Source organism: Anarhichas minor, unplaced genomic scaffold (assembly GCF_050575085.1).
Source record: "Anarhichas minor isolate MPS153535 unplaced genomic scaffold, ASM5057508v1 ptg000021l, whole genome shotgun sequence".
Classification (NCBI taxonomy): domain Eukaryota; kingdom Metazoa; phylum Chordata; class Actinopteri; order Perciformes; family Anarhichadidae; genus Anarhichas; species Anarhichas minor.
In genome coordinates, this window is record NW_027466467.1 from 6,297,426 (window position 1) to 6,319,025 (window position 21,600).

General features: G+C 44.6%; 2 protein-coding genes across 7 annotated transcripts; one reads left to right on the forward strand and one right to left on the reverse strand.

Annotated features, from left to right (window-relative positions):
* Positions 1-2,024: 2,024 nt before the first annotated feature.
* Positions 2,025-8,660, reverse strand: fam83d (family with sequence similarity 83 member D). Of its 4 annotated transcripts, none has more exons than XM_076095901.1 (5): positions 8,403-8,660; positions 5,464-6,338; positions 3,749-3,916; positions 3,449-3,573; positions 2,025-3,263 (listed from the first exon to the last, which is right to left on the reverse strand). In XM_076095901.1, exons 2-5 carry the CDS (start codon positions 5,947-5,949, stop codon positions 2,411-2,413), a joined length of 1,632 nt encoding a protein of 543 aa, XP_075952016.1. In that variant the 5' UTR covers positions 5,950-6,338; positions 8,403-8,660; the 3' UTR covers positions 2,025-2,410. The 4 variants fall into 4 exon arrangements, with proteins under 4 accessions (XP_075952016.1, XP_075952015.1, XP_075952014.1 ...); XM_076095900.1 differs by lacking the exon at positions 8,403-8,660 and adding an exon at positions 8,124-8,152; XM_076095899.1 differs by lacking the exon at positions 8,403-8,660 and adding an exon at positions 6,900-8,116.
* On the forward strand, positions 8,234-21,534 carry zhx3a (zinc fingers and homeoboxes 3a). Of its 3 annotated transcripts, XM_076095893.1 has the most exons (4): positions 8,234-8,571; positions 16,557-18,826; positions 18,911-19,461; positions 20,031-21,534. In XM_076095893.1, exons 2-4 carry the CDS (start codon positions 16,754-16,756, stop codon positions 20,062-20,064), a joined length of 2,658 nt encoding a protein of 885 aa, XP_075952008.1. In that variant the 5' UTR covers positions 8,234-8,571; positions 16,557-16,753; the 3' UTR covers positions 20,065-21,534. The 3 variants fall into 3 exon arrangements, with proteins under 3 accessions (XP_075952008.1, XP_075952006.1, XP_075952007.1); XM_076095891.1 differs by having other exon boundaries at positions 8,235-8,571; positions 16,557-19,461; XM_076095892.1 differs by having other exon boundaries at positions 8,247-8,383; positions 16,557-19,461.
* The last annotated feature ends 66 nt before the right edge of the window (positions 21,535-21,600 follow it).

Below are 21,600 nucleotides of genomic sequence, written 5' to 3' on the forward strand. Positions count from 1 at the left end.
ATGACATGCATGTGAAACTAAGGGATCAAATCCTGCCCTGTCCTCAAAGCTTTCACTACACCCGTCGATTAATGTGAACAAGATCAACAGGGGAAACCTCATTCCTTAACCAGAGAGTTGCTCAGAAAGAAAAGCTGTAAGCTACAATAAAAGAATGAAGTTAAAACATCAAATCCTGAATCCCTGTCGAGATAAACAATAGCTCTATGAAACAGTGGTCAGGTATCACAGATCAAATAGCTCTGGATATGAGAAGGTTCCATCCTTATGAGGCACAGTTCATTTTGAGTTTCAACACCAAAGGTGAAGATGTCAAATATGCTTTGAAGCTGTAGTGAAGTGTGTTAGATCAGACGGTGGGTTAAATCCGTATGTGGTGCTGTGAATTTTAAGGTTAAACACCCAAAGTGAAGAAAGGCAAATATGCTGTGAAATTGTGGTTAGTTGTGCCAGGAAGTTGAGGGTGCGGTCCTCAAATAATGCGGTACATTTGAAGATCTACCACCCAAAGTGAAGGAGTAAAATACGTTACACAGATGAAGTGAGTCATATCAGATAGCTCGGGGTGATAGCAGACCGGTGGAGGTCATGGGTTTAATCATAAAAAAGTCATAGCAGAGGATGTCGAGAAAAGTCAGAGAACATTGTGTCGTAAAAGTCGAAAAAAGTCATAGTATAGCATGTTGAAAACACTCAGTATGATATTTCACAGAAAAAAACAAATTGAGTAGCATGTCAAAAATGCACAGTATAGTATGTTTAGCAAAGTCATAGTATAGCATGACAAAAATTGTAAAAAATAAAATAAAATAAAGTCATCGTACAGCATGTCGAAAAAAAGAGATCTAATATGATAAAATGTTGAAAAAAGTCAAAGTATAGTATGTCAAGAAAAGTAAAAAAAATGTTAATGTACTATGTCGAAAAAAAGTCAAAAGATGTGATAGTATAATTTGTCAAAAGAAGTTCATAGTATAGTTTGTCAAAATAAGTGATATTAAGTATGTAAAAAAAAAAAAAGGGTCCATAAAAAGTCTTAGTAAAAGTCATCATGCAAAGGTCCGGAACATCACAATAACATCTAATTTGGACTGGATTTAAAAAAATAAAATACATAACAGAAAGCTTTTGAAAAATGTGACTCTTAAAATAAATGAATTTAATTAAATTGTCCTGCAGCTTTAAATTAATTAGATTCAGGTGTGAAGTGATGTCAATCATAAAAGCTAGAAGATTCTCATCTTCTAAAAAGAGAAGATTGTGAGCAGGGACTTTATCTGTGGTTATTGAAACCACTTGTTTCAGCTCTATTCTGTTTTTACATCATTGTTGGACAGTGACCTCATGTGTTAGGATTCTGATCATATCGGGCTCTTAGGTTTATTTTTCTGTGCCTTCATTTTTGGATTCGTAAGGGTACGTTTGCGCAGAAGATTTGTGCTTTGTCTCGTTGTGGCGCTTCACATTGCTGCTTCTAATAATCATCACGATCTCTGAACACGTGAGACATACTGGCTTTAAACTGTCTCAGGAAGAATGAAGATATACGAGTCTCTCCATTCTTGGTTAAAGGTTCTGGTTTCTCTGGTCTCGTTGTCCACTTCTCTCTTCTTGGAGAACGTCATGTGAAATAACTTCTCTGACTCATGTATTTCTCCAACTGTTGGGTCTCCTCCCCGTGTGTGAATATCACACTGGAGTCGAGGGCGACGCTCATCAGAATACACATAATTGATTGGTTTTAAATAGTCATAGAATAGCATGTAGAAAAAAGTATTAATAATAAGTAATGATGCATTGGGTCAAGTCTTCGAGTCGACTGGACACATTTTGCTTTACTGCACCACCTTTAATGTCTTTATCAGTGATTGCCTGAACAGTGCCAACATACCATCATATTTTATCTTCAGTAAAAGTAACTTTCTTTTAAAAAACTGTACGCTCATGAGCTTAAAGTGAAGCTTTCTGAAAAGCTTAAATGGAACACAAATAGTTTGAAGAGCCTAAAATAAGCATTCATCAAGCCAAATACTACTGTTTATTAAGAAAGCACAGTGAGAGACAGCTGCTCTCTTGTATGTTGTTCGGATGCAGTTATCGGCCAAATGTGATTAAATTATCCAAAAAAAGAGCTTCAGTGCATTTTCACTCACACTGCAGCAGATATCTTCCAGTTGGAACCGGCTCAGCAAATCATTTTCCTTAAACTGACACGGACAAACAATGAATATTGCACGTGTCCTTGGACGAAAAAAATATGTTGTTGATTAAGATACTGCCCTTACCATTACTCGAAAAATAAGACAAATAGAAGAAAGCTAGAATTCTACTGCACAAGCCTAAACCGTTTATATGAAACAGAAGATCCTTCTCCCACGACGCTCCATCTCCGAAAATCCCTGAAGACAGACTAGTGTACACATCTGGTTCTTGGCCACGTGCCCATGCCCGCACTTTCAACAAGCAGTCTGGGGTTTGGTTCCTGCTCACAGTTTTTGTGCACCCTCTGACTGCTGTGATAGCCAGGCCCGTGAGTCATGTTGGTGACGTCCGCTAGCTCTCGCCTCTGGGACAGGGCGGTCACCATGTGCTCCAGCTTGGAGCGGATGGTGGAGTAGTGGTAATGGCGCTCTTTGGTCAACTTGTGGAAGGAGTCCTTCAAGGCGGCGTCTGGAGCTGCCTGGGTGGGCGAGCTCTGTCTGGGAGAGGTAAAGGAGGGAGAGGTGGCCTGGTTTAGCGCTGTACTCTTTGGTGCGATAAGGTCGGGGCGTTGTGTGAGCTGGAGGTCAGTTTGAGTGTCGCTGTCCGTCACCGACCGGCTGGTCTGAGTGGCGGCGTGGCAGGAGACGGTCGCTGGCTCTTTCTCCGCTAGCTGATCTGCGGGAAAACGTTGCGTGGTGCTGCCGGCCAGGATATCCTCCTGCATGTCCTGCTGCTCCGTCCAGTCCTCACCTATGGTGGAGGAGTCGGACGCTGGGCCGGTTTTAGGATGATCGGGAGTGGAGGGTTCGCACGGGGGCGGGACAGCTAAGTTCAGGGGCTTACGGCTGGGTGTGCTGGTCAGGTGAGGGGAAGAGGCGACCGAGTGTTTGATGAGGAGATGCTCGTAGATGCCGCTGTTTCGGACACTCGGAGGCCCTCGAGTGTTCATCGGTAACGACTGGGCGTAGAGGATGCGGAATTCCTCGTCAAATTTCTCCGTTATCTGACCAGAAAGCTCGATTAGGTTGCTGCTGTTTAGTTTGCCGTCAGTCCAGTTGTACCTGCACAGGAATGAAATTCAACATGCATGACTTACTGAAAAGTAAGCAGCTACAATTATCCAAACCCAGCAAGAAAAATGTATTAACTTAAAGCCTGTTAAATCTGTGAGTTTGAGGCATCTCCATGCCACACAATCAGCAGCTAAAGCATTTAGATTTAGGTAAAATGGTTAGCAGTCTGTTACCTGTAGGAACCTGTAGCCACTCTGTTCCCATCAATCAGCATGAACCTCTCATGAACTTCTCCAGTGATCCTCGCTCCAGATCTCATGTAATAGGTTGTACCAGTTATGGTTCGCACTCTCATTTGCTGAAAGGATTAAAAAAAAAGAAAAAGAAAGAGAAACAACAGGATTGAGAGATAAGTGCAGACCCACCCAGTATCATATCAAATATTAAAAGACGTTATTTTAATTTGATGGCATGTGATGTTCGTATTGTGCACACAGAGCCACACCCAGCTTCACTGAAACAACCACACGCACCCGAAGGTCATCCAGGCGAACGCCGACATTTTTGCACATCTTGAGGAAAGCAGGAGCACACGATTGGTCCAGCAGGATGTAGACGGGGACTTTGCGGAGGGAGCACGCCTCCTGAAGATCCTTAAAGATATCCAGGTCTGTCAGGGAGTCTGTAACTATGGCAATCACCTGCAGTGGAAAATTACAGAGGTAATATAATAGAATTCTGCGGCCGTGCTCTCACAGATGTAAGCAGCACATGACTGTGTTTTTTATTATTTTCAAATGCGAGGCCTTATTCAAACAGAGCAGCGAATCGCTCCGACACACACTCCCGGTGACGAGCGTGCTGTTGACTGTGGTCTGTTACCATGGATATCGACAGTAACACTTGGGTCAGCAGACAAGTTACTTTCATGCCGGAGACAAGAATGGGCACCGTGGGGCTGGCCTCCATTTTGTTTTTTTGTTTTTTTGTTTTTTTTGTAGCTTAGGTTCGCACTGAGAGATTTCTCTCTTTTCTTCGCGAGGAAGAATGGAATTTCACATGCTGCGGTAAAGGTTGTGTGTCGAGGATTAGACACGGATGTTTACGTAGCTCAGGTTTAACTGGTGTTTATCCACATGCAGTTTTGTCAGGAGTTCACCACCTTATCTGGATGGGTGCTTATTTTTAGGAGAAATGTGCACAAACAAATTTCAATTTCACAGAAATACAGGATCAGGCTGTTCCTGTGAGCCAACGTACTGTAGATGCGTTGCTACAGTCAGCGGCCTCGTCGCACAATAAAGACTGTGTGCAGCGAGTGGTTTAACGTGACAACAAGACAGACGACCAAAAGGTTAAACTCGGCTGAGAATATTTGACTAAGGTTTCAACTGGTTGCCGGCACACTGTGTATATACACACACACACACCACATTTTAGCTGTAAACCAGAGAGGACATCCAGCATTTAAAGCTCTCTAATGAAGAGGGAACGCAAACTTTGATAGAAGGGAGCAAAGCAAGTCGAGGCACATCTGGCACGCAGGCCCTCCTCAGGCCTGAGGTGCTGCTGGAGCCACACACTCCCTTCACGCTGGAATGTTTCTTTTCAAAAAACAGGGGCGAGACTGACAGCTCCAGTCAGGAGCATCAGCATGAATATTCATGAGGTTGTTTTGTTTGTTAACTGTTTGATCCTTTTGATCACTGCTTTCTTTCTGATCAAGACTTCAAAAAAACCTTCCAAATGTTCGGACTGATCAAGGAAATTCCATGGGGACAATCTGGCATGTGTTTTAATAATACAAAGAGGATTTAGAATTTGAGTTTTTCCTCTGACAATAAGGGACCACACACACACACACACGCACACGCACACTTCATTATTTTGTGGCAGGGGGCTATTTGATAAAATGTGAATTTTAGAATATATTTATAAAAAATAATACATCAATTTGAATTTGACAAACAGCCAAAAAAAGAATCCTGTTTTAGGAAGATACCACACACACTATGCTGTCATGGTATCGCTGTAGAAATATTAGGCTATAATGTGAAAGTAGAAAATACAAAAATTGACTAAAATGAGATATTATCCAGCATGTCCCTTCAGGAATATCAGCATGGTGCCAGCAGAATATCTCTAGAGGAAAATATAGAATCAGTTGCCAAATAACGAACTATTAAAAAGGTGGTTATTAGATACAACAGGTATGCAGCTGCTCTTTTAATACTTTATTTGTGCATACCTCTGTGGCACTTTTAATCATTCGCCTCGCCGCCTCCTTGCAGCTGTATATGCAGTCCCCGTAGCTGGGCTGGAAGTGGGCCACGGCCCGCGTGACGCCCCGGTACGAGCCGGCGGTGAAGCCGGGCCAGCCGATCTCCAGCACCGGCGGCTCCACGTCCGACACCTCGGGGAAGTAGGTGACGGTGGAGCAGTCCATGGAGCTGCCGAGCGACTGCTCCAGCGCCTGGTCCTCCCCGTGGAAGGACACGCAGCGCGGGGGCACGGCGGCGCTCCTGATCCGCTGCATCTCGTCGTCCGACAGAAAGTTGGGGATCCTCTCTTTCCCGAGGAAGTCCAGGAAGTTGTCGAGCCCTCCCGACAGCAGCTCCTCCAACGCCAGCCGGTGTCTCTCGTTGTACACCTCCTGCAGGTTCAGGTCCTCGACCCTGGTGGGTTTCGGACCCAACCTCAGAGGAGAGTCGTCCAGGTACTGCGACATAGCCATTGCTGTGGATGTTGACACCCTTTCTCCTCCAAAAAAAAGAAAAGAAAGCTCCTCTGTTGCAGGTGCCAGGTAACGTTTTGACCTACAGGGAAACCAAATTCGTATTTTCTTTTTTTCCCTCGGTTCCGGTCCGTCGTGGATCCGTATTGGCAGTCGAGAAGTTGTCGGACCAGAATGCCGTCTCCGGACTCGCTAGGGCCGACTGTCAGTCTAATGTAAAGCCGATCTCATTGGCTCATTTGGAGGCAAACAATCCTCTTGTGCGTGCCTCTGCTCTGCCCTGATCCGGTTGCACCGCAGAGAGCAGAGAGGAGCAGGGAGCGCTCACTCTGACGCTTTTTCCTGGTACCATAGAAGTTGTGATTCCTTGAGACCAGTATCCCCCCAATCTCAGTAAAAAAACAAAACAAATAAAAGTACTCACTATTACTTGCTTTCTTTCATTTTAAAGTAACACAGACAGGTAGAAACACAGAAGGAACTCAAAGGTATTGAAGATAAGCAGCACTCCAAAAGGCAGTCGGCTACATTTTTATAGACGTGTTATGGTTTTTATTTAAAACATCTGACTGGGTCATGAGAATATTCAGCCGTGTCATGGTCACAGAAAAAAAGTGTGCTTTAAAATCATGTCTGTGTTTCGTAAACCAGTGCACAAACTGTGGGTAACCATAGCAACAGTATCTACTTATCATGGATGCTGTGCATGAACTTAATCTGACCACGAACTACAGAAATATGGTGTATAATGTAAGCACATTGCCACCTCCATCTAAACATGAATGATGCTGAAGATTGGTCAAGTGTTGACACCTTTGAGGCTATATAACCTCGAGCTTTGGCCGACATTTTTTCCAGGAAATGTAACCGTAGAAATAAACTGTCAACCTTAAACAAACCAGCATGTTTTTACATGATTAGATGATAATCAAGAGAAACATGTTCTGTACCATCCAAGCTGTATTCAACAGTCCTGCTGCTCATAGGCCGACTGGGACTTAAAAGCAAACCTGCAATAGAGGAGATAGTGCCAACAGAACCAGAGGAATCCGACGGATACCCGCTCCCCCAAAAGCAAAGAATGTATTGTTCCAAAAATGCTAACAAGTAAAAAATAAAATATTGTATTGAGCCATGACTGCTGGTATCCTTTCCATCGCTTTCCATCGCATCACCTGTTATACACATAGCTAAGTGTACGTCTAAATCCGTCATATTAGGGTACTATAATATTTCTAAGTAGGCACATAATGTACTCATAATGCTCAGTGGTTTCAGAGTAATCTTATCATACTTAATACTATTTCTGTATTAGAATCAGAATCAGAACCGTTTATTGCCAATGTATGTTTCACATACAAGGAATTTGTCATGGCGGGTGGTGCATAACAGACAATAGCATTAAACAATAACATTAAACAATCAACACAGTGCAAGAAATATAAATATATTAAAATGTACAATAGAATATAGAAGAATATAAAATAAAGTGCACAGACAAACAGATAACAGTACTTTAAACAAGTGTAATGTAAGTGTAATGTAAAAGGGACTAGTGTATTTAAATATGAAGGGATGTGCAGGTTTTTCTCTAATTTCTGCCTTATTAGAGCTCATTCTAAACGTGTCCCTGTTTTGAGCCTCTGCACTTTACTCAGCGCGCTTTTACGCACAGAAGGCCCACGAGGTCACGAGGGTCACAGCCATATAGCCCATATTCTGCACAGCAAGACATAAGTAACATTGGTGATTCTATCAAATGAAAAAGTGGCATCTTATGTTTAACTATGAAAGTGGACATGTACAACTAGGCTACATTTACTGTTCATCTGCGTCAATGGTCTACCACTTTTACGCGTGTGCGTAAAATTCTATTTTAAGCCGGTGGGCTAATAGGCCTGTGCTTTAAATGGCAATTCCCACAACGATCATGAGATCTTTTTTTTCCGAAAAACGGCAGCACTCTATTGCAAAAAAAACAACAACATGTGACCTATTTAAGATTAAGAGGACCTTTTGGTTGCTGAATATCCCTGAAACGGCAGATCCCTAAACTCCTTTAATATCCCGAATGTACACAATACAATCCATCTGTTCAGCCTGCTCCGCGGCGCCATTGTAGCTATGTATAACCCAATCTGTTAGAGCACTCCCTTAGCCCTATAACGACTTACCCAAATGTGCACTGGGCTCAGTATACGTCCCTCTCCCCCCTCCTCCCTTCTACACACACTCGCACACACATCCCCATCTCATCCCCGCCCCTCTCCAAAATTTTAGATGAAAGGGCTTTTGGATTTTGGATGACGCTCCGAATCACGTGTTCATAGGAAATAGGCTACACTCGCTATAATTTTTTTGGAGCTGCCTCGTCCTGCACTGCCGACCATAGTTGTTTTGCCGTCTCCATACAGTGTGGCTGAGGGGTGGAAAGGTAATGTAATGTAATGTACCTTGCCGTGGTCACTGAAGGGTTCACGCCAGTTCACCGGGTTCACTTGAGGAGAGCTCCCACCCCCTGCACGCCTCCTCTTCTTCTCCAAACGCAACGATCGGAGCTAATCCAATATTATTCATTGATATATTAATGTCGGATTCCATTTTTTCCCACCGACTGTTGAGGTAAGGACACATCTACTCTTCCAGAACGCGAATACCTCTCTTTATTGGCGAGGTGCGATCTCCAAAGTTGTTTACTGAAATTAAGCCTCGCCACTGAATATTGAATTTTCATCTGGTGCTGTAGTCAAGGCAGTTTATATGAAGTCGCCAATGTATAAAATGGCGACAGGAGGTGGAGGAGGGGGGTGGAGGATTTTTGGGAATATTCATTAAGGTTATAGAGTGCCAGATCGGCTTTGGCAAGTAGGCTCCGAGGCAGTGTGTTGCCCCACAGCCTTGTGAATGGAGTGAAACGGGTTAATTCGTCAGTTTGTTACAGTTACAACAACCGATCCTCCGTCTGGCTGGATTTGCGCTCCTTCTCGCGCTATACAATGTGGCGTATCTGCTTATTTTATTGCACAACGCGCTGTATTTCCCCCACTGTGCCGTGAGTGTGAGTGTTTTACAGTTGTGAAAGACTTCTGAACACAGTGCCATAGCAGACTTAACGACTGATTAAAGAAGCCTCCGAGTCCATGTTCAAACTGCACGCCAAGTATCAATTTTCCTCTATTGATCGCTCACTCGCTACACATTTCTTCCACTTGCCCGAGCTGAAAGGTAGGCCTGTATTTCTATGCATAGGACTCTTTTTTTCTTTCATTTCCTCCTCTTCCTCCTGTCAACATGTGCTGCTGCCCGACACGCGCGCACGCACGCACACACACACACACACACATACGCACACACTAAAACATATATACAGTACAGTAAGAAAACTGCTCATTTCAGGAGCACGCAGATATTTAGCAAACTGTGGATTATCAGTTTATCAGTGAAGCATAGAATAAAAAAATATCAGTTCTTGTATGTCACGTTTTCTATCTGTACATAAATATTGAGCCAGCTCTGAATGCCATGTGTCTCCCCTCTGCCTTTAGGGGAGGGACCTCTGTGCTGACTAATGTTGCCTCTGACAATCATGTGTGAGTCCAGTGTCCATAACACAAGAGTCAACCCCATAATATTCAAGCAACCAGCTAGACAGGCATTGGTCATTTTTGGAATTTATTTGAATCATTTGTAAGCTTGTCACATATAATGTAGGTCGTGGAAATGACCGTGCAACGCTTCTGCTGCTGAGGTTTTCCCGAGAGTGTAGGTGTTTGGACTCCGGAGAGTGACTCCAAGTGTGGAGTAGAGTCCAGCGGATGATAGTTCATTTTCAGGCGTGTGTGATGACCGGACAAACAAAAGGTAAATGAGCTCTCGCTGTGCGGATCGGGCAGATCGGGTTCAGCTCGGCCCGGTGAGTTCAGTGTGTGTGTGGAGGATTTCACTCCAGCAGGACGCTTACACTGGGGGAATGTCAATTCCCTTTGTGGATCCCTGGGAACGGTCTTCCATCTCCCTTCTCGGAACTGCTCTAATGAGGCCAGGCATATTGCCTTTCATCCCTCACTCCCTGCAATTAGGCACAGCTCACAGTTTTCATTATGGCCACAGCGGAGTGTTTGTATACACAGACACAATGTAGTGGGCCAAGACTGCCCACTCCCCTCATCAGAACGGCGTCTCTGCTCATGCCACCCCTCGTATACCTGGAATACTGTGCTTTTTAGGATTTAGGTGTTCTGATTTCACTGTAGATGTTGTTGTGTGCCTCCCACAGCTCAAAATGAATCCCCTGCCAGAGAATACCGAGGAAGGTCATATGGTCATGATTTGCAGATTTAGTTTACATGGAGAGTTTAACATTCCTTGAGTTCAGAGAAGAAAATCAATCCCAGCCGGATTTATTTTCTAGCCGTTTTTTTTTAATGCAAACAAGCATTCATGATAGCGGCATACCTCATAATCCTCGTAAAAAATTCTCCGAACCACAAATCCTATTCGCCTATTTTTCCCACCAGAAAGGACGATGTTTTATACAGGTTCACTTTCATTTGGGTCTTTCATCCTTTTGGGTATTGCTTTTGTCATTGGACCAATGCCGCATCGAAGCCCAGACCACTCAAAAGCCTCACTAAAACAGCATGTTTGCACAGTTCCAACCAAAAGAAACGCCCCAGCACTGAGAGGGTGGGGTGGGGGTGGGGGGGGCCTAGTGGCTAGTGGGGAAAGAGCCCCTGCCACTTTCTCTGTCCCATGCAAGAAAGGTTTGGTCAGCGGGAGCTGGCATTTGCCAGGCTTTGGCAGTTATAGTAGGCTGTGATGTCAGCCATTTTAGGATGGACAGTACAATGTGCGGTACGCCGCCATCTTTCTTCCTTTTCTTCATAAGTTGCCAAATGAATGCCTGTAGTCTTGGCTACAGAACTGAAGAAGTTATTCATCAAAAGTGATTTAAAAAGGGTGCATGACTCAGATTTTTTTTTTTCTCCCTCTGCGCACCATGGTTTATTTGTCTGTCATTCATCTGGGCCGCATATAGAAGGGTTTGGAAAAACAATGTAAGATCACAACATTGAGCGTTCCCCCTAACACAAAACAGGACCACGCAACAGCGATGCTCCGACAGGCAGAGTGCAGTAGGTATACGTACTGTAGCGCCTCAGTCTCCTGCCCACTGCGCTGATTTAGCGAGACAATAACACTGACTGGTACAGCTGCATGATGGCTTTCATCAGCCGCGGTCATAAACGTAAGAACAGAGGGTTATTTTGCTGGAATTTTCGTGTCACTACGACATGATTAAGAACAAAAAAAAAGAAGTCCAGTTATTGTTTCGGATCTCACCCAAAGTTATCTGAAAGAGACGTGACCCATGAATGGACTTTTCAAAGATGGCTGGCAGAGCATGTGGATTAAGTTTGTCCTGCACCGGATGCAGTCCAGGGAATTCCCTGTGTGTCTTGAGGTTGGTGGGTGTGGGCAAGTGACTCCGCTGTGTGTGTGTGTGTGTGTGTGGCGTGGTGGGCAAGGGGAAGAGAGGGGTTGCCATGGCGATGTTAACACATGAGTGGCACCACCGACCGGTCTCCCAGTGGACGAGGCTGCAGTCATGGAGGTGAGGGTGGGGGGAGAGAGTGTGTGTGAGTATGTCTGTGTGTGTGATGAGGAGAAGGAGGAGGACGAGATGGCCGACAACACCTTCATCTCAGAAATTCAGACACTAATAAGCACACAAACGCACCCATGTAGAATTAAGACGAGCCCGCAGTGGCAGACGGGAGACTACAAACTGAAGGCACGGCATGTCTTCAGCTGGACAAGCGGTGAAGATGGCGCGGACCCGTGTGCTGTCTTAGCACTGTGCTAAGGACCCTGATGAGTCTGAATTGTTTTTCAGCACACGTAACACTAGAGCCTGACACTTATTGATGCTGGCAGGCGTACAGTGCCATTCACGCGCAAAGATGTCCCCAAACTGAAACCTGTCCACCCTTAATGTCAATAAAAACCCACATTAGTCCACCGTGGCGGCATGATGGACACAGGAGACACCCAGACATGCTAGAAACGGAATAATCACGATTCGACAGTCAGCCGCCTAAAAGCTCCCAGCGCTAGATCACGTTTCCTTTATAAATGAGGCGCCATTGTTCCCAATCTCTTCTCTGTGCAAGACAGTAATTGCTCTCTGTCTCTGGCTTATATTTGGGTGTCCAGCTGATCCACTCACATGACGGTAATCTATTTAATGGACATTTGGTAGAAAATGTTCCAGTTAAACTGATTTTTTGATCATTCAAATGTATCTGTCAGGAGTTCCCCCTCTCTGCCCCAATCCCCGGGCGGATGGCAGGTCCTTTTTTTTTTTTTGCTGATTTTTGACGCAGACTCACAAGACAGCCGTGGATCACTGTCAACGCAAATTATACGCAAAACAAATATTGTCACAAAGTGAGAGAATTTATGCCCGGTTTTTTTTCTTCTTTTTTTTTTTCTCTCTCCGATTGTCGCATCAAGAGACTCCTTTGCCAGCTATTCATTTCAAAGAGAACGATTTTCAGAACGGTGCAGGTGCTAAATGTTGCGGAGGTGAGGAGGGAGTGTGTGAGGAGTGGTGTGTGTGTGGAGAGGTGTCAGCGGGGAGGAATATTGAAACAGTTGAGCCTGTCATCATCATCAGTCATCCTCTCACTTCCCTCCCAAACGTCTGAGTTTTGTCTTCCTTTGTCCTTCCTCCTCCTCCAGCCTCCACATTCTCATTCATGTGACAGGTGGCACAACAAAAACACCAATCTCTGTTTAATGCCAACTGTAGGTGACCCAACAGTCTGGGAGTGTCTGAATCAGTGGACTGTTTTGAATTAAATTTAAATGTTTAGCTACCACTTTGCAGCCTCGCCTCCCTTTCCGCTGGTAGCAGCTCATTGTAGATTGCGCATGTTTTTCAGGTTGTAATATTGTAATTACTGCAGCAGTTTATGGGGTGATGAAAGGGAATACATGCTGCTTTCTTTCAATTGGGTTTGCTGAAATGGGAGCAGCGCACTCAGCTGTTTACCATGTAAAAGCATAAAGAATATAATTAAATATTAATGAGATGTAAATATAATATTGTCATGGAAATGACAGTGTAAGAGCACATAAGGGAGGCCCTCCTGTAAATCTTAAAAGCCGCTATTAAATGAGGCGGAGCGTATAAATCCCATCAGAATTTATAATAGCTTAATCCCATTTGTTTTGAAACGCTTGTTTTTGTAAAGTTGAATGGTGCAGACGTGGTTTTAGTTCGGCGAACAAGGCCCCTCTGCTTGCGCTAAGCGTGGGTGTCCAGAAAGCACAACCGAGAGCTCTGCCACTTTCCCTCACTTCAGATACGACTCCCCTGGTCCGCTGAGATGAAAAGAGTTTCCTCCCCCTGTGCCACAGATCCAGTGCCAGTGCGAGGACATACGACACACTTGGGACAGTGATCGTCTGAGCGTTGGCTACCTCTGTCGCTGAAACACAAGGCCGGGCTTTTCAGAGGCAACCATTCAGTGGCTCCCTGTCTGGGAAGCCCTTGTCTTGTGTCTGATTGCACGTCTCGCTCGCCCGATAAAGCAGCCCATTCTTTTGATAGGTGACCTGATTCTTTATGTAACCTGTCTCAACTTTTGGCTTGTCTTGGGTTTTCTCATGCAGGAAGTGGGGTGTTTTTCCAGGGAGGGGAGCTTCTGTACGGCGTCTGTCTCGTCTCAGACCGGCGTCCCCTCCCCTCCGGCGGGCTGCTTCACTAGTCGCAGCCCGCCGCCACGACCAAGTCACCTTTTCCAACACTATATTTTCTGAAACATCCTGACATACGGTGCGCTATCCGTGATACAAACAAAGTGAATCTCTTCAGCACAGCTAAACTGAGCCAACACCGATTTGTTATATAGCATAATGGCATCTCTCACACAAATGTTTCAGATGTGCATGACTACATCTCTCTGCTGCGTGAAAGCCGACTCCTAAATCCCTCGTTCAGTGGTACAAACTCAATGAACGCCCGTGTCCTCAACAGGGGTTAATCGAGTGTGCCGTCAGAGGATATCATGACCTCTCTGGCGGCAAAACATACAGCACATGCCCGCGTCTGGATGCAGTGAACTGGGATTACTGCATAAGATGCTGGTGACCTAGTTTTAGTTGTTTTTTGTTTTGTTTTAGTTTTAGTTTTTTCTGTCAGAAAGCAACAGCCGTCAGTAGGAATGAAAAAAAAAGAGGTAAATACAAGGATACTGTCTGGGATCAGCGTGTACCGTTGGCCAGTCATGTGAGGGTTTTAATTCTGGAACAGGTTCATCTTTTATTTACCGTCCAGCCGGCCATGGTGAACATGCACACGCGGGTGCAGTAAAACGAAGGTCTGTAAAAGTGCAGGACACTGTGTACAAATGTGGCATGACAGAAGAGAATGTGTTGAAAGTATGACAAATTGTAGTCTTTGTAACAACTGCAACAAAACACGATGCAAGATGTTGAGGTATGCTGGATTTCAACAGAAAGCAGGTTTTGGGTGGTATGAGGGTAGAATTTGTGCAGCTGATGTTTTTCCCAGAATGATAAATTTACTGGAGAAGGTATAGCTGGAGTGATATGGATAGATGGTGATAGGATGAGACTAGTTTTCAGCTGCGTGTCACACATCAATGCTTCTTCACTCTCAGAAAGGAAGATGAAAATGATATAGTGTGTGTGTGTCAAAGGTTCATGCAGAGGGCAGTGAGTGCAGCGCTACGTCTTCACTTTGATATTGTTTCTCATTTGTTTTACATGTTTAGTACTTTCCCGTGTTAAAATGAATATTAAAAACAGCTGTATCGCTAATGAACCACTGGCTGGAGCGTATCCATTGTCCTATAAGCTTTGTTAAATATTTGTGGCTTTGGTAGAGGCATGTTTTTCACTACATAATGCAGAGAAGAAAGAGGATCTTGCAAGACTGCAGACAGCGTATCCATCCTCATGACTGGAGTTTTATAGGAAAGCCTGTGGATGTGGTTTGCTAATGGATTTGTGCAGCCAGTGATCTGGGGATTGTGTTCGTATGCATGCATGCGACGCCATGCTGCTTGTTGAAAATGTGAAGGATAAAATCGTTTGAGCCTGCCGCTTGTAAAAAGCTTCAATAGGTTTGCAATAACCTTCTCAGACCTTATGAGAATGTTCCAGGCCCTTAATTGTACTGTTGTTGGCTGGCGCACACACACACACACACACACACACACCACCTGATTTCTCTTCTTGACACAACATTATGCCGGGAAGGTACACTGTAACGTCCAATGTAAAACATATGGCTCCCATCCAAGTGTGGCAGTAAAATGCTCGATCTCTCCAGTAAAGTCATTTAACCTTCATATGTCTGCTTTACAATATCAAACCAAAGACAAACAAGACATCACGACCCCATATGACATTTTTCTATCATATAAGATAGAAAAAAAATGTCCCTCTTTAAGAAAAAACACATTATTCAAAAACAATTATACCGGTAAGACAAGTTTAGGAAATATTTTTGTAGACAAACACATACTTGTTTGCATATTTGTGGTTGCTACAGACAATGTGGAACAGCTGGTAAGGTGAGATACACCCGGCACTATCAATTGTGAGTGGTGAAGTGCATCCCACTCAATAGGTGCAAAATCTCCAAAGTAGTCTGTGGAAGATATTTATTTACTGATATTGTTTCTTTCCTGGAGGGAAGCAGGTGGCATCTGGCAACAAATAACACCGATTCAAACACAACACATCACATTCATGTGATATTAACTTTTAGTTCTAGTCTTGGTGCCAAACGGCATTATTATGTTTTAGCTTTACTAAAAATAACTATGTGGACACGGGCCATCACTAATAAGAGGAGTCCAAACATATGGCAGCAGTGAATTAGACTGTCATTTCTGATTTCCATGCTCTTTTTTTCTGAATTCATTAAAAGCGACAGCGAGACAGACGTCTGTAAATCCAAGTAAATAACCAGAACATTGACAGGCTGCATTGATAGAAGGAGTGTGTCGGTGTTGTGACCTAAAAGGTTTCTATTATGTTACTTTGCAAATGTCCTTCATGTATTTAGTGTTAAATAGTTTTCAACATTTAGGAAATCAGCCATAATGTTGTTCATGAACTCTGAAGCCAAATTAAAAAATAATGTGTCTAGTGAGCTAGATCCACTTTAGTTATTCTGGTATGGTAATTTAATGTAACCTTTATTTTTCATTATTAGCATAATGCAAAAGAAGTAAAAAAGAAAAAAAAAGAAAAGCCAGAGGCTCTTTTACTGTAGAGCTGTGATTGCTGATAAATACCACCTACACTTATCACACTGTATCTCCTCCCACACTTACAACCCTGTGTGGGCCTTTTAGCTTCCTCTACGCCCTGCTTACTATAGTATGTATTTATGAATATTTCATGTTTTTAATTTTCTGAAACCAGAGACTATAAAACTTCTATCCATATACGACATGTTTTTAATTTTAGTAATTTTGACAATGCCATTTTGTTCCGTAATGACTGAATTAAAGATGGGCTGAGAGAGTGACATGTCTCTCTTTTTTTGTGCTCTTTCCTCACAGGTTCCCTGGGAGCTGTTAAACTTGTCCATGTGACAGGAGTCCTGACGTGGCAGAGGGCATGAAGCAACACTGTGATATCATAGTGGCTGGTCCATGACACTAAACTCCATTCAGCCCTCTCCACTCACCACCCGCCCTCTGTTCTCATCATACCGAACAAGCAATCACTCACTCTGCCATCTACACAAAGCTGCACAATGGCCAGCAAGAGGAAATCCACTGTACCCTGCATGATACCATCCAAATCCAAACATGTGCGTGAGGAAATCATACTGGGCTCGCTACCAGAACTCCTACCAACAATCCCAGAAGACAGCATACTCAGCATCTCCGGAGAAGAGTCTGGCCATTTCTCTCACAGCTCCTCCAAATCCGATTGTGGCAGCGAGGTGCAGAAGGGAGGCACATACAGCTGTTCAAAGTGCCGTTTCGAGTCCAGAGATCTCAACTACTTTTTGGATCACATGCACAATTGCCACTTAGACTTCAGGGCTCAGCCCACATTCTACTGCCTGAACTGTGGGGTGTCAGTTGTCCGCTTTGAGGCTCTGGCTCTGCATAACGCTAATGCCCACCCTAAGATAATGGAGGGCTTGGTCACTGCCTCCCTAACTGTCAACAAGAGGGATGGAGTAACCACAGTGGAGCAAAGCCTCTTCACAGACAGCGGAGAAGTCTTCAAAGAATCTGGGATCTCCCTCACCAAAACTCCGATTGCAAAGATGATGAAAGCCAAGGGGGAACACAAAAAGATTGTAGTTTCTCACACCGTGGAGGTACGGAAGATAGACACTGGAAAGGATGTAGACCCCAGCATGATGACAAATGTGCCTGAACTCCAAAACGGGGCTCTCAGTGTTTCTGGCGCCCCAGCTATGCCGAGGACCACTGTCGCTCATGTGATTAAAACGACAGTGTCCAACCAAGTCTTTCACCAGCACACTCCCTCCCTTTACTCCCCCCCCTCCTCTGGTTCCAATAAAGACCTTCCAAAGGTGATGATCCCTCTCAGCAGCATCCCCACCTATGATGCCGCCATGGACACCAGCAGCTTTCTCAAGACATCCTTTGGCAAGTTCCCCTACCCGACCAAAGCCGAACTCTGCTACCTAACGGTAGTTTCCGAGTTCCCAGAAGAGCAGATCAAACTGTGGTTTACTGCCCAAAGGCTCAAGCAGGGCATAAGCTGGTCTCCTGAAGAGATCGAAGAGGCCAGGAGGAAGATGTTCAACACAGTGTTCCAGGGCGGAGCACCCCAAAAGCAACCTGCTGCACAACGGCACGTGAATCACATTGTAACCCACCACACTGTCCATGGAAGCTCAAAAGGACCAAACTTTCAGATGGCCAAAGTTCCCTACAGCACTATGACAACCGGGCCTGGCAGAGTCACAGCCTCACAAACAAGCATGTCAACAAACCCACATGTCACTCGGGTTTCGTATTCTACTCCAATTGTTCCCCCAAAGTTTCCATCCATAGTCAGAACAGCACAGGCACTGACCAAGAATACTCAACCCACTGTGGAGCCAGACAAGAGGAACGGCCTCGGCCTGGACATGGCTGGAAGCAGTGGTTGTGTCAGTAGCACCAGCAGCAGTCGAAGCAGCAGTAGCAGCAGTAGTTGCAGTAGTAGCAGCAGCATTAGCAGCTATTCCAGCAGTAGTAATGGTGGTGAGATGGTGGTCACCAGGAAACTGCTGCATAACAGCAGCCCAACCAACAGCATCAACAGCATCGCCACTTGCTCTACCAACATAAGCAATAACGATGAGCACTGTGTTGCTAACACCAACGGGAAACCAAATGCCCAAAGCAACAGTTTACCAATCGGATTGGAAGGTTCAAACGGTACCAAGAGCCAAGTGAACATCGATAACACCAGCAAATCCAACTTCACCTTTAACAATCATAACAGCGGCACCATCAGTCCACAAGAGCAGGCCCACGCCGCGAAGCCTGACGACGAACGCAACAACAATATCCACAAGACCAACAACAGCAGTATTAGCGATGAATACCCCAGTACTACCTGTAATGACAATGTCCCAAACCTGAACCATACCAGCAAATCCCCAACTGAAAACACCAGCACTACGATCATTACAAAAAGCAGCTCATCTATTTTAGATGAGGGTAAATGCAACAAGGACTTTCCCATTAAAGGTATGTCAATCTTACAGCAACTCATCAACGACGAGGACCCGTTTGCTGGGGACAGAAGCTGCCCAGAGCTGAAAATTGACCCCATCAAGATCAGCTTCAAGAGGGTGAAGATGAATGAACCAGATACTACATGTGAGATTGTACATCAAGATCATAAGTCTAACATAACCGAGGTGTCTCCTTCTCAGACGTCTTTCTCACCCAACTGGGCCAACAAGTCCCCCCAGCAGCTGCACATCCTCCGGCAGGTTTTCTTCAACACCCGCTGGCCCAGCAGTCAGCAGTACGAGGACTTGAGCGTCCAGACAGGCCTTCCGAAGTCAGAGGTGGTGCGCTGGTTCAGCGACAGCCGGTACAGTCACAAGAACGGACACCTGAAGTGGCTGGACACCTATCAACGACCGCTCGCAGTAACGGAGGAAGTGAAGAGCCGCGGAGACGCTGGAGCCAAGTCACCGAAGAACTCTCCAGCGGCCAAAAAGAAACTTGTTGAGCAAGACGTGAACCAGCACCTTGAAGGAGAAGCAGGACTGAACTCGGGGCAGCGGGTTGTGTGGCAGGATTCATACTCACCGCTGCTGGGTCTGATGGGGTCCGAGGGGATTGTCGAGCGAGGCCGAGCTGAGGAGTCAGCGCAGCCGGGAGTCCTGCAGGATTCCTGGTCAGAGAGCGCAGAGGACCACCAGCAGCCAGTGGCCAGTCAGTCACTCATTGAACAGACTGACGCCAATCAGGCCAGGTACTTCAGTCCAAATGCTCAAATTACAAAGTGTGATAAAAGCTCCCTAAAGTAAGATACACTCCTCATTCGCAGTGCCTTGCGATAATTTACCAGCTTAGTGCTATTTAACAATCAAGACAACAAAGTCAGGGGAAGTGATGAAAGCATGACAGCTGGTTGTTTGTAGTCGTGGTTGCGTGATGTACAGTAAAAAGGAGGCAGGAGAAGTGTGTACAGGTGCTCATGCTGAGTAGCTTTTTCAGGCAATCAAAGGTCTGTGTTTAAGAAGCTATTTTTAGATAAGTTGAAGTCTGGGCCGCTGAATTATAGATTGAGAGCGCATGCTAATATACGTGAATAAATCATGACGATTGTCTTTGGTGAGATGGATTTCCAAGAGGCACGTTAACCCGTACACAGGCGTCTTTTTACAAGGCTCCCTTCCCAAGGCTCCCTTCCCAAGAAGTGCCTCACATGTACAGCAGTCATACAATACAATAGGAACTTTCGTATCACGTCCTCACGATTTGTGCATGTTGCGTTTGCGTGTTTTTGTGTGTGTGTGTGTGTGTATGTGTTGCCGATAGGGATCGCCTGAGGATGGAGCTGCTGGAGGTGTGATGAAGAAGCAGGCCCAACCTCACCAGAGGAACATGACGTTTAAAGGCTGGTTTGCTCCCCTGGCCGTGGTCTAAAAAGAGTGTTCATAATGACAGCAGATGTGATTGTAGCTGGACCGTTGGACTCTGACTGTAACTGTGAATACCCCCCACCCCTCCTCCTCCTCTTCCATCACTTCCTGCCATCGTCAAAAGAAAGAACTTCTCACCTTTGAGTCCTGTGATGTTTAAAGCCTTTCATGCTTCTTTGTGGTTGTGTGGGGAGGGTGCACAATGAGGTCAGTACGAGGGATCAAAGACAAGAACGAGAAAAGACGCACATCAACTGGAAAACTGACTTGAATGAGGGAAGATAGGATAGAACCGAGAGATGTTGTTGGGTCAGAGGGAGAAATATATATATATGATTGAAACTGCACTAAAGAGGGTTTGTACCAACTGGACAAACAAACGATGTGTCAAGGAAATGTTATTGTTGGCTTTGTGATATTTTTTACTTTTTTAGCAACCAGTACTTCAGCACTGCCTTGAATTTTACTTTTTCCGTTATTTGGTTTTTCAATTCTATTTACTCTTCTATAGTCACTGTAAGTCCAGATGCAATCAAACATGGTTTCTTTAGATCTGTATAAATGTTGGTGATCACTTTGCAGTTCAGCTACGCGCAAGACTATATACACAATGCACTAATGAAGACAGCAATGCTAAAAATCACACTGCCCCACAGCGAAGGTATTGACAGCTCCGTCAAGATCAATACACTACACTGCCCTGCAAACTGAACAGAGAGAAGCCTGCCACGCTAACGTTGCCTTATTCAGCTCTGTCCGTGTGTTTATATGACCCGTCTGTCCATCACCTTGCTTTCCAGCTACTGTGCTGTCCTGAAAAAAAACAAAAAAAAAACATGCCATCAATGGTCACTGTTCGTCTATATCTGTGAGGAAAAAAACAAACAAAAAAAAAAAATCTTGTGCTGCTTTCTGTACACTTGGAGATGTTTAACTTTAAGCTGTAATTGTATCAAATATTGTTACTGGCAAATTGTTGTTTAAAGCAAAATTATCAATTTGATCCCTCGACACTGACAGAGAGATGTTGTGTTAGCTAGAGAGCCAAATGAGGAGATCTTTGCTCTCCTCTGAATTTTCTTGTGTTTATATAAACATACAGTCACTACATGAATCCTATTAAGCTGCATCTTTGTCAAGCTGCTAATAGCTCAGAACGGTGCTATACCATCCAAAGTGAAATTGGAGGTTGATCTCCTACCAGCAGTGTATGCACTTGTGTCGAATGTTACAAATTTATTTTGGTTTGAGATAAATGGAATCTGGACTTACGGTGTTATGATCAAAAAACAAAAAACAAAAAAAAATCTTTTATGAAATGGTCCGATCATAAAGCACTGTTGTATCATCCTTTCTACACTTCTGAATCTTTACAGAATAAACTGAATACTCACCAAGCAGCAACGTCTCATCACTGCTCGGCACCTTGCACCAGGAGTGAATAGGAATTAGGCCATGGACACCTT